The 12,331-nt window shown below is 44.4% G+C and overlaps 1 protein-coding gene across 1 annotated transcript in view; it reads left to right on the forward strand.

Moving 5' to 3' along the window:
* The window catches only part of sspo (SCO-spondin), a 391,282-nt gene that overhangs the window by 117,296 nt on the left and 261,655 nt on the right, over nt 1–12,331 (forward strand). Inside the window, exon 18 of the mRNA XM_072450444.1 lies at nt 7,193–7,418. Coding sequence (XP_072306545.1) covers nt 7,193–7,418 — 226 coding nt within the window. The remainder of the gene's footprint in view (nt 1–7,192; nt 7,419–12,331) is intronic.

The following is a 12,331-nucleotide window of genomic DNA, read 5'->3' on the forward strand; positions in this document are numbered from 1 at the left end:
TCTGACACTGGATTATCTTCTGTTGCCACAGCCATTACTTTGGCAGACTTATTTTGCTTCTTTTTATCATTCACCTCTTCTTGGAGCTTTTTGAGTTGAAATTTGATCTTTGCCATTTTCATTTTTTCCATATCCTCATTTCGTCCCTTTTTTTCCTTCAGGTACTTAGCAATGTGATGTTGGCAGTTGGCATCAAACTCTTTTTCTGTCTTTGAGTAAAGACCAACAACATCAGCCAAATGATCCTGGACACATTTGGGTAGTCCTTTCACCAGAGTCGAAAAGAACATGAGAGTGTTGCCAGTACCAGGTTGTATGGGCTCTCCAGTTGCATCATGGTGCTTTAGCTCTTTGCTTATATATAAAGTAGTCTTCACCATTTTTCATTTCCAGAGCCAACAGTGCGTCAGGAAGGCAGGTGGGATACATTCCTTTAAGTACCTGAGTTAACTGAGGCTTTATGGTGGCAAATGATGTGGATGCTCTAACTGGAGCATGAATCTGTTTGGATACTTCAGAACGGATCCTGGCCGCCGTATTCTCATCTGTGGCTCTTATAAGAATTGCAGACACATCTCCCCAGCAAAGTGTTTCTCCCGCTGTATTCGTGGTCAATGCTCTGAGGAAGGCCGGCGCACCTTGTGTCAGTTCGGGCAGTTTTAACATCAGCCCTTCTAGATCTTTCAGTGCGAATGGTTGGTACACTTCTTCGTTACTGCAGTCATTCGGAGAGGTGCAATGAGTGGAGGAGCCTCTTCATTGCTAGAAAATTCATCCTCTTCCTCCTTGGGACCCTTGTGGACGGGGAGCGGGTGAAGTTCTCCACTCAAGATAGCGTTATCGTAGCCATGCTCATCCACCATTCCTGTGAATGCTCCCACCACATATTGATTTGGTGTTGACACAAATGGGTCTGAACCCGTTTTCTTCTGTTGTTCCACTCCTCTTTGAATGTGGAGTTTCTGCTGTACTTGCTTCTTACTTTCAGCTTCTATTAGCCCAGTTCCTAGGACTGTGACTGGTTCCCCCTTTTGTCCAAGTTTTTTTATTTTTGTTTCCTGCGTAGATCAGCCGCCACTTCCCGTTCCTTTTCTTCCAGTAGTCGTTGTAATCTTCTTTCTTCATCTGTGTCCGAAGCCAACCCAGGTGGGGACCATGCATTGGTGGCAAGTTGTTCTTTTTGAGCCACTGTTTGCTCGAGCATGAATTTGGAGATGTGATTTTGGCTGGAAACCAATGTTGTCAGAGCTAACACCTGTTCCTTCAAATTCTGCATCTGTCTTTGTTCTTGAGTGGGTTCTGACGGGACCATAGTCAGAATACCCGAGACTAGAGCATGTTTCGTTGGCAGCTGTGGTATGGTTCTGATTGTATCTTTTATCATAGATGAATCCATGGATGAGCACTGCGGGGGAGGAACCGCTGGAGTAGAAGTGTGGGGAACTGTTTTTTCTTGTTCCTTGTCTGTCATCATTTTCTTCAGTTCTTTCGCCAGTTGTGCATATGCGCTATGATGTTTGTTTTCAGAGGAGGGGCACTGCAGTTCTCCTTTGGCCAGAGGTGGGGGGGCACTATAGCTGTGACATCGACCTTGTACCCCAGTCTGCTCGCTCTCTTCCTCTGTTCTAGAGTCTTCATCTTTGTTATTCACTCCAAAAGGGATGCGCTTATCGGCTCTGTTTTTCTGTTTAATTTTGTTTTTTCTGATTGTTTGATGCTCTTCTGGTTTCACCTGAATATTGAAATATAAAAATAGTCTCTCTCTTCTGATTAAAATGTCTTTTGCCATTGTATGTAGTTTCACTGAAAAGGATAATTTTTCTTCATGTTCTTTCAGTTTCTTTTTGTCAACAGTTTTTCCTTTCACTGTCCAAATTTTATGTGTTTTGTAATGCAGGACCTTAGATTGATGATATTCATGAATACAATTCCATTGTTGTTCTGTGGGAGCCACTGCTTCATCACCATGATTAATCAATCTTTTCTCTGCATATTTTTGGAAGAGGTTTTTCATTTGTGTAGTTTGCTTTTTTGCTTCCTTTGGGATTTGTTCATTTGCACAGATTGTGTTTTCGAGATCCTTCAAAAATGTAATAATTAATTAATTTATCTATATCTTAATTTTTAATTTTTGATTATTACTATTATTTGATAATAAAAAAAAGTGTGGCAGTCAGTGGTATTTCAAAATCAAACAAAACAAATAAATAATTTGAACAATAATTATAACAATAATAACGAAATAAAATAAGTTTAGGGACAAATATATATTTTTGAAATTGAAATTTAAAATTAAAGATTAAAATTTAAATTTAAAAATGTAAATAGAATACAAACTTGAAAAAATAAAATGAATTAAATAAATACAAATTTCACCTAGCCACAGAGGGTAGTTAATCTTGTCAGTAGAGTGCTTTAAGCCAAGTAATAACTTTCTTAGTTCCACGTTTTATATAATTTTTTTTTATTTTTTCCGTAGTCCAACTCCCTTTTAAATCAGTCCAACTGATTGTACGTACTTTTACATGTCCAACGTGTTTTGGAGTCCAACTCCTCTTTAAATCAGTCCAACTGATTGTCTAAACTAATGAGCTAACATTCACTAAATTCATACTTGTGCAATGTGGAAAATTTAGATCAAGTTTTGGCAAACTTCAACAATTTAGCATTTTCAAAGTGCAGATTTTCGTAATAAATACAAGAGGTTTCTGCCTTACTTTTGTTGAATGTCCCAGTCACAATGGTAGGTCAAAAATAAACTGGCAATTGACTCCTCTTGTCTCTCTCTCGGCTCGGTGTCCTTTTTCTCCCATCATTCCCAGCTGAACCGTTACTGGACGCTATGCGTCGTCAGCCGACATCCAGAAGGGAATCGTTTAGAGCAAAATTCAGATGTTTCCTTTCCAAGCACGATGAGAGACCCGCATCCTCCACCAATTCTGTCGAAGTTTAGTCTATACAGACTGCCGAGGCGAAGATCGTTCTCAAGTTCTTTATTTGATGAAAACATGGAAAAACAGGCAAAACAGCGGCATGTTGTTCGTCTTGCAGCTGAGATTCGACTCTTCACAAGATTTAGCTGTGTTTTATATCGCTGTTGCTTGGGTCTGATAAAAAGGGCCTGACCTTCACTATGACGTCCGCTCTAAGATTGTTTAGACTAGTCCACAGATGATCAGAAAATACACAGAATAGTTAAAATACACAGAATAGTTCATTGTGACCCATATGCAGCAAGATCGTCTTGACTCATAATAAATAGGACACAGACATGACAATAATTTGATCAATATCCACAGTTCCTGGCGTCACCTTGGGGGCAAATGGCTTTTTGGCCCAGGCACCTTTAGGCTCCGGTGGCTTGTCACCTTCAGCCTGAGGTTGCAGCTGGCCTTTAGGGATGCGATATGCCGGTCTGGTCATATGCGGGTTCGAAAACGCCTGTCTCGGTCTCATGGCGGAGGAGGAGGGCTCTTTCCTGGTAAGACACGCCTGTAGAGCCTCGCCCTCTCGCTTTTTCTCTTCGCCCGAACAGGCCATTGGGGTCTACAGGGACGTCCAGGAGCTGAGTCTTTTCCCTATGGGAGAGGCTGGAGAGGTTGAGCCACCTGGCCCTCTCCTGTGTCACCATCATCCCCATAGCTCGGCTGCTTGCCTGGACTGCGCAGCGGTGTAGGCGGAGGCAGAGGTCAGTGACCACGCACAGCTCGTCCAACACCTCTGGGTCCAGTGAGTCGGTCATCTCGTCCTGCAGCTTAGCCTGGTAGGCAAGAAGCATGGAGGACGCATTCAGGGCTCTCACTGTAGTAGCTACAGCTCTGTAGCTTTTCTCCGTAAGTGTCGTTTGGAAACAATCCGCTTTGGAGGGGAGAGCCGGACCCCCCACGGTCGTCATAGACCGTGGGGTGCAGGTGAGATGCCACCAGAGGTTCTATGGGGGGAAGGTGGGTAAAGCCCTTATCCTCCATGCCATCCCAGTCTAGCGAAGCCCCTCCCTGGACGGGGGCTTTGGCAGTGAGAGGATTGCTCCAGGACCGGGTGGCTTCCTCGAGGCACTCTGGGAAAGGTGGCAGAAGCTGCTTCGCAGAGGTTTTGGCCGCCGATAGCCTTCTGCCCTCGTAGCGAGATCTTGCGACTGCTACGGGTGCTTCCGGCCACTTTAAACCCAGCTTTTCAGCTGCCCTCCTGCAAACCAGGTCCTGAGTGGCAGATGGGGATTGCGCCCTGTCACTGCCGGAGGCGGTTACATCAGGTCTTACGGCCTGTGTTAATGTGAATTGCTCCACATCCGCCTCAACCTCATCTGAAGAGAGGCTGATGAGCTCACCACCGGAGTCAGAGAGATCATCTTGCGGGCTGTGCAGCTCGGCCCTGAGGTCGGCCTCCAGCTCCTCCGGATCAAAAAGCGGATCCAAGGAGTAAAGCTGATCACCCCAAGAAGGTCCCGCGGGGATGGAGTGTCCCCGGGAAAACTTCTCCGGCTGCTCCTGTGATGGGGGAGTTTGGCGCGCAAGTCTTCGACGGCGGATTTTCTGGGAGAGGTGAGCACAGTGTTCACACGACGCCGGGGATGCTCACGCGTCCTGGGCATGTTGCGACCCAAGGCACGAAGCACAGACAGGGTGACTTTCTGCCCCGGAAATCTTATTACCACATGTGCAAGCGCTCGTCTGTACTTTCTTATCCATGGTGAGAAGAAGTCCGTACCGCGCTCTGGAATAAAATAAGAGCGAGTGAGAGAAATAGTGGTTGTTTGGGGACAAGCCTACCAAGAAACTCACGACAGCGAAGCGGTAATATATTAGCGTTCGGCGGCAGAGTGATTAGCTCTCCCCATGAACAGTTTAGCTAACATTAACCACTCACCGTCTGAGGGAAGGCTTCTCGGAGCGAGAAGAGTTGAAAAGTGGTGACGCCTCCTCACGCTATATAAGCAGGTGGAATAGGCTCTGCCTCCTCTGCGTCGCGTGCATCGCGTCTCCTAGCCAGTCTGAGACTGGGGACCAGCGTAGAGAGCTGTTCCCATGTGTGAAACGAATGTTGAAAGAGAACCGTCTCCTTTCTTTCTTCCATGTGTATCCCAAACCAGACGTCTCTTTCCTCGCTCAGACCTCTGCTCTGAGGCACGTAAGTGCTGTAAAGTGCCCCAAACGCGGGTCTTACTTCCCTCAGCACTTCTCCCTCGGCAGTACACACGGCAGTGAGGAGCCGCACGGGGGAGGGGCGGCCACCATTGGCATTGTGGGACGTGTAGTTTTAGCAATAAAAATGGTTATGGATGTAACTACGGTTCTATGAACAAAAAAAAAAAAAATATATATATATTTTTTTTTTTTTTAAATAAATTATGAATTTGAAATGTTCGGCGGGCCGGATGTTTGACACCCCTGATCTAAAAGCATGTTACCATGGCAAGCTGAAAAATATTGTCATTTCTTTACATGGGTTTTGGTTTTACAAGCATTCTGAATGGGGTGGAAAAAAATTAATCTTTGACGTAGATGAATAAAATCTGGCACAGACGTCCTTCTTGCCATTCTGAACAAAAAACGGTGGCTTGTACCCCGTGGTTGCAAAGGGGTTGCCTTTATCGTCGCACACAGCTTAAATTATGATTATATTTATACCTTGATAACACTATGGCTCCCTCCTTTGGTGTGTGGACTATAGAGTGGGCTGGTGGTATGAGAGGTTTGATGAAATTACTCTATTGTTCTGTGTACTGATTCAGGATAGGTTGATTTCATTACATCTCTTTAACACAAAACTACGGCGCATGCAATTGTTTTATTTTGTCAGATAAATTAACCCGCGTGTTGTCCCGTGGTATTTTTTTTACCACAAAGCAACTCAGTCACTGCAGAACTTTTTGATTTCTTCATTAAATAGTATGAAAATCTGACCAGTTGATCAGTTTTATTACTTTAATCAGTCGTAGAAAAAGATTCAGTGAGGAAAAACAATACATTTTGATTCTCATCTAAGAGTCATTCTCAATCTGCGGATATAGTCTGAGAACTCAGATATTTATCTTACTCTGAGTAGACACTGGGCGGAACCTAATGATATTAGCTCCTTCTTCCCTGATCAGTACCCGATTAGAATCTGAATGACCAGGACTTCTACTGCCCCATGGCTTCAAAACATTATTGTATATGACCAGTAAGTTGAACTTTAAACCTCCATTTCTGTTTAAATAGGGATTCTCTTCTTTAACAAAAAATGCTTCACTAACTCTTCTTTCAAACCATCTCTTCTCCTTGCTTATCTTCACTTCACTGTCTTTAAAAAGAGTGTTTTGTGGCTTTAAGATGAAGATGCACGGCACGCTGTAATCCTGAATTAGCTTGGCCTCTGTGATGATAAAGCCTCTTGTGTAGTTGTTGTTTTGTCTGACCTATGTACCGTATCTTTGCAACTTTCTTCACTGCATTGGATAGAATACACTACATTGTAAATACTTATGTAAGTCCTGTTTCTCCAAGTCAAAGGATTCTTATTCATATCAAAGCTTTTCATGTGATCATCTTTTACAATCTGGTGAAAAATGTTAATACTTTTTGTAATCCAGGCCTTGAATCTCAGGTCAGTACTATTTGCTACAAAACCTTGGTCATAATCCAACCAGTTTAAAATGTTTACATCTTCGTTTAGTTTGCATGTTTTGATTAGCTCCTGCCATGTTGTAAGAACAGATTTTACCCATGGATTTTGGACTTCCTTCAAATGTCTCAACTTTGCAGGAACCCCCGACATAACATCACCCTCAATATTTTTCCATTGAAGTTAATATTCTGGATCACACCAGTACAGGAACACTCTGATTTGAGTTAAATTAGAGTAATTTGAATCAGATTTGAGTTTTTTTCTGCCTTGCCATACAAATCTTGAGATCGTTTCATCAAACAGCCAGTTGGGGGTGGAAATTGTGAGAATTCAGAATAGAGAGAGAAATCAAAAAACAAAGCAAAACACAATGTTTTACTTAAACTCAAGTATGGAATCAGAGTCCATTTTTCAAGATCTTTATTCATATTGGAGAAAAGAGGGTTATAGTTTTTTTCTCTAAGATTGTTGACAGTTCCTTATGGAGGCTGCCTGCGGCTATTTTTTTTTAAATAAGAACATGAACATGAACTAATGCCTAGCGACATAAGTCTCTCACAGTATCATTCTTTAATTCTTTGTGCAGTGTGTGTGAGCTGGGTGCGTTGAAATGCTCCAAGGAGGTGTGTGAGGAGGTGACCCAGTGTCCCGGGGCGCTGGTGTACTCTCCCCGCTCCTGCCTGCTGACCTGCTCCAGCCTGGACCCACCATCAGGGCAGCAGCAGCAGCAGCAGCCGCAGCAGCAGGGTGCCCAGGTCCAGTGCAGAGAGCCCCTGTCTGGGTGTGTGTGTCCGCAGGGAACAGTACTGCTGGTAAGTGTACTGCTTTAAGGTAGGATTCTGAGAGTTTTTGTTTTGTTTGTTTTTACATAGATTCTACATAAACTTATTCTGTATTATCTTATCATATCTGTAGTTAATCATTATATTATTAATAGATCAATTATTTTTTCAATCAATCTTTCGAGATAGCAAAAGGTCTGTGACTGTGAGATTCCAGGTCATGCTCAACATACTTACAGACAAAATCTTTCAACAAAACTCTAAATGTAACTGCTTCCTGTGTCCTCTTTTTTCTTTTTGTATAGTCCAGGTAACAATTATTAATTACTAAATATGATTATTAGTATTATTTAAATTATCAATTAGTAGAAATTCATTGATTAACTTGTTTCATACAATAAACATCTTAGCTTTTTTATCAATAATACATTTTTTTCATAAATATTTGAAGATCTAGATCTAGAAGGTTTCAGTCACCATATTCAAGATATAAATAATTGGTACCACTTTATAATAAAGCATGATCAAAGACTATTAGTTAAGTTATTGCTAAAATTGAATCATTCTTAATAAACTATGCTTGGCAGGAATAAGTGTGGCTATTATTAAGTGTTACCAAATCATTGTTTTACTTATCTATCAGAAAAAGTAATTGCTCACCACCGGTCGACTGCTAAAGTAGCATTTAGTTGCAACCCTAGTGGATTCTAATGCGCTCTACCGCGAGTCTTATACTACCACGAAATCCCATGCTTATATTAAGGTGAGACACTCTAGATGAATAAGAAAACATTTTAAACTGCTGTAGTTTACTCATATACTATTTTTTTTGAAAATACAAGTTTTACATTATGTACATTTTTCATATCAATAAGGCTGAAAAATGGACTGACCCAGGTTTAAATTAAGGGAGTGTCTGCAGAGCCGCGGCGCGCGGCCGAAAAAGCCATGTTATTTTTAATGCAGTCCCCCCATTACTACAGAGAGAGCACACTTTCTAGGCCAAAAAAGACCAGAAGCTGATCAGTCTCAAGGCCTGATAATGCGTTTTTTTGTGTAGGAGCGCATTATTTAGACTGCAAAGGTTAAAGGAGACAAAGGCAAAAAAGTATATTTCACTCAAGAATGATCATGCGGTATTCATCAGCAACAAGCCAAATTTCACCATGCGTGTTAAGAATTCAATATTTACATAATTTACATACATGCATGCTTTATACCAGTGGTGTGCGGTGTCCTTTTCTTTCGGGCAACCAGAATGTCCAGTTGTCACAATACTACAGTTTAATTATCTGGGCAGCCACTCTCCTGATTACATTAAGGGTAAATGTGAAAGAGAGGGACATTTTTGTTCTGGCTGATGAAGGGTGGGAACATAATGTACATCTCATTGGAGAACCACGGTATCACATATTTGGAGGGAATTCTGTTGGAAGAATGTGTCTCGTTTTTTTATAACGCCATGTCAAAGTGCTCATTACTCACAGGGAAATGCTGACTGTTGGAGAGGATGTGGCAGCCAAGTTTCACACCGACTATTAAGGACTGGATTGATCGTAAATGGAAAAAAATATAATTTGGACTCAATTTGAAAAAGGACAAATTTGACAGACTGTGGGCAAAGTGGGACTTTTTGTTTACGTGCATTCGTTTTTATTGATTTGAAGGATGCCCTTTGATTTATTTCTGACAGTTTCACTCTGGTCTAGTTTTGTTTGTTTTTACATGTTTGTTCATAAACTAAAAATGTTTAAAAAAAAAATCTTAAAGGTGTAATGGACGATTTTTTTCAGCAATTTTTTTTATCATGTTTCCTCGTGGCGTGGATAAATCATTTGTCCTGCCACGTATCAATCATAAAACGCACCTACCGCTCACCTGCATCCGCGTCAGGCTCGTCCTCACGTTTCCGCGTGCCTAAGCGCATGGATCTATCATAATATAGTTCCCTCAGTGTACGGGGCAAAATGAAGACGGAGAAAGACAGTTTGAGCTGATACAGAAGTGGAGAGAAATCTACGGGAGACGAGAGATGCGATGCGCTCCGTTGCACTAATAAACAAACGCACGAGTGCCTCTTCCTCTCTCTCTCTGTGATGCTGCTGCTCCAGCAGGCCACACCATACAGGAGAGCCGATGCCACCACAGAGTCGTAGAAGGTCTTCAGGAGTGGCCCTGTCACTCCAAAAGACCTGAGTCTCCTCAGGAGGTAGAGCCGACTCTTGCTCCTCCTGTACAGTGCGTCTGTGTTATGAGTCCACTCTCTCAATGTCCCGTCCCTGGATGTTCACTGGTGAGGGGGCAGTGGAGTGGCGTCTGCGGAAATCCACCACCATCTCCTTGGTCTTCCCCGCGTTGATGAGGAGGTGGTTCCGCTGACACCAGTCCACAAAGTCCTGCGCCAGTCCTCTGTACTCCGCGTCATCGTCGTCCGTGATGAGTCCGATGATGGCAGAGTCGTCAGAGAACTTCTGCAGGACACAGCTGTCCGTGTCATGTCTGAAGTCTGCAGTGTAAAGGGTGAAGAGAAAGGGCGCGAGGACAGTGCCCTGGGGCGCCCCCACACTGCAGGTCCGAGTGTCAGACACACAGTTCCGGGCTCTCACAAACTGGGGTCGGTCTGTGAGGTAGTCCAGGATCCACTCTGCCAGGTCATACTCCACACCAGCCGTCTCCAGCTTGTCCCTCAGGAGCAGCGGCTGGATGGTGTTGAAGGCGCTGGAAAGATCGAAGAACAGAATCCTCACAGAGCTGCCAGGCTTTTCCAGGTGAGAGAGAGAGCGGTGCAGCAGGGAGATGACGGCGTCCTCCACTCCGATGCCAGACTGATATGCAAACTGCAGCGGGTCCATGGCTGAGCTCACGGTGGAGCGGAGGTGGTCCAGGACTAGCCGCTCCAGTGTCTTCATCAGGTGGGACGTGAGAGCCACTGGCCTGAAGCTGTTGAGGTCTTTGGGGCGCGGTGTCTTAGGCACAGGTACCAGACAGGAGGTCTTCCAGACCTGTGGTACCACTCTCAGCTTCAGGCTCATGTTGAAGACATGCTCCATAACTCCACACAGTTCATCTGCGCAGGACTTAAGAAGCCTGGGGCTGATGCCATCAGGTCCTGCTGTCTTCCTCACTTTAATCCTCTTCAGCTCACTCCTCACCTGTGCTGCTGTGACAGTCAGTGGTTGGCGGGGGACTGTGTGCTGGGGGGATGGGTGAGTCCAGGCGAAGTGGGGAGCTGATGGTCCGGGGCAGATAAGCGAAGAGGAACAGATGCAGGGCATTGTCCAGCGGTGGAAGAGGGAGCATGCAGCTGTGCAGGGGGAGGGGCGGGTGACCGATCAAACCTCAAGAAGTGAGCATTTAAATCATTCACCCACTGTAGATCCCCCTCTGTCTGGGCAGGGGGGATTTTGAAGCCCGAGATGGTTTTCAGGCTCCTCCACACTCTCTGAATGTTCTTTTGCTGCAGCTGCTCCTCCATCCTCCTCTTGTAGCCGGCCTCAGCCTGCCTGATCTTCCTCCTCAGCTCCTTCTGCACAGTCCTCAGCTCCTCCTTGTTCCCTGACCTGAAGGCTCTCTTCTTCTCCTTCAACAGAGCCTTCAGTTCACGGTTAATCCATGGCTTGTTGTTTGGAAAACGCCGCACCGTCCGGGAGGGAACAATGTTCTCAAAACAGAAGTTGATGTAGTCCGTGATGCACTCTGTGATCGTGTTGATGTCCTCCCCATGTGGGTCATAAAGCTCAGTCCAGACAGTGGTGCTGAAGCAGTCCCTCAGAGCCTCCTCGCTCTCAGCAGACCACATCCTCACACCACAGGCTGCCTGCGCACGATGGGTTCATACACAGGCCTCAGATGTACAAGGTTGTGGTCCGAGCTGCCCAGGGGAGGGAGGGGGGAAGAAGAATAAGCCTCTTTGGTATTGGCAAAAAACAAGTCCAATGTTCTATTCTCTCTGGTGGGGCAGGTAACATACTGGGTGTATGTTGGTAGAACAGAAGAGGGAGAAGCGTGGTTAAAGTCACCAGAGATGAGGAAGAGAGCCTGTGGATGCTGTGTTTGCAGCCTACAAGTGCAGGAGGGCAGTGCTCCACAAGCATCTTCAGCATTGGCAGACGGGGCCACATAGACTGCGGTGCAGGAGGTGGGGGACAGGAGGGTCCTGGCTAGATTCACATCTATGCTGGACCATGAGTGTCACCCCCTGCAGGACACTCTTTCCGCTCTGGAGAGCAGCTTCAGTGAGAGACTGATCCACCCTCGATGTGTGAAGGAAAGGTTCCGTAGGTCTTTCCTTCCTGCTGCTGTCAGACTTTATAACAAAAACTGTTAGTTCTGAACACTCGCAATACTGACCTAACCTAATACTGATGTGCAATTCTGTCGTATGTGCAATTGCTGTTGGAATTCATGTGCAATTCATGTGCAATTACTGTGAAATTCATGTGCAATCTATGTGCTGTCGTGACACATATTCAGGTGCAATTACTGTCGGGATCACATGCAATGGTATTTATTTATTTATTTGTCTATGGGAGTTTTTATTTATTTATAGGAGATCTTCTACTGAAAGTGTTTTTCAGACTTCCTATAAGTGATCTGTTCTTCTGTATCTACCTCTGTATCTACCTGCGTTGCACCAATGAAATTTCCCCATGTGGGACAATAAAGGAATATCTTATCTTATCTTATCGATCCGCACGGGGGAGTGTGCATGCGCACTTCCCCCTGCGTTCTCAAATCGCCGAAAAATCGTCCATTGCGCCTTTAATAAAAAAATAAAAAAACAGGAATAGCCTAAAACAATAACACAACTCTCTAAAAGATTCTCAAGTGGTACCATACAAGCAATAGGCTACATAAAAACCTTATGGATCAGTCTCTGCTCCTGTCTGCACTGTCTATGATCTATGATATCCTGGGTGATTTTAACAAGGGAAAACTCAGCC

Source organism: Eucyclogobius newberryi, unplaced genomic scaffold (assembly GCF_026437365.1).
Source record: "Eucyclogobius newberryi isolate DKJ021-1_F unplaced genomic scaffold, fEucNew1.0.hap1 SCAF_18, whole genome shotgun sequence".
In the NCBI taxonomy this organism is placed as follows: domain Eukaryota; kingdom Metazoa; phylum Chordata; class Actinopteri; order Gobiiformes; family Gobiidae; genus Eucyclogobius; species Eucyclogobius newberryi.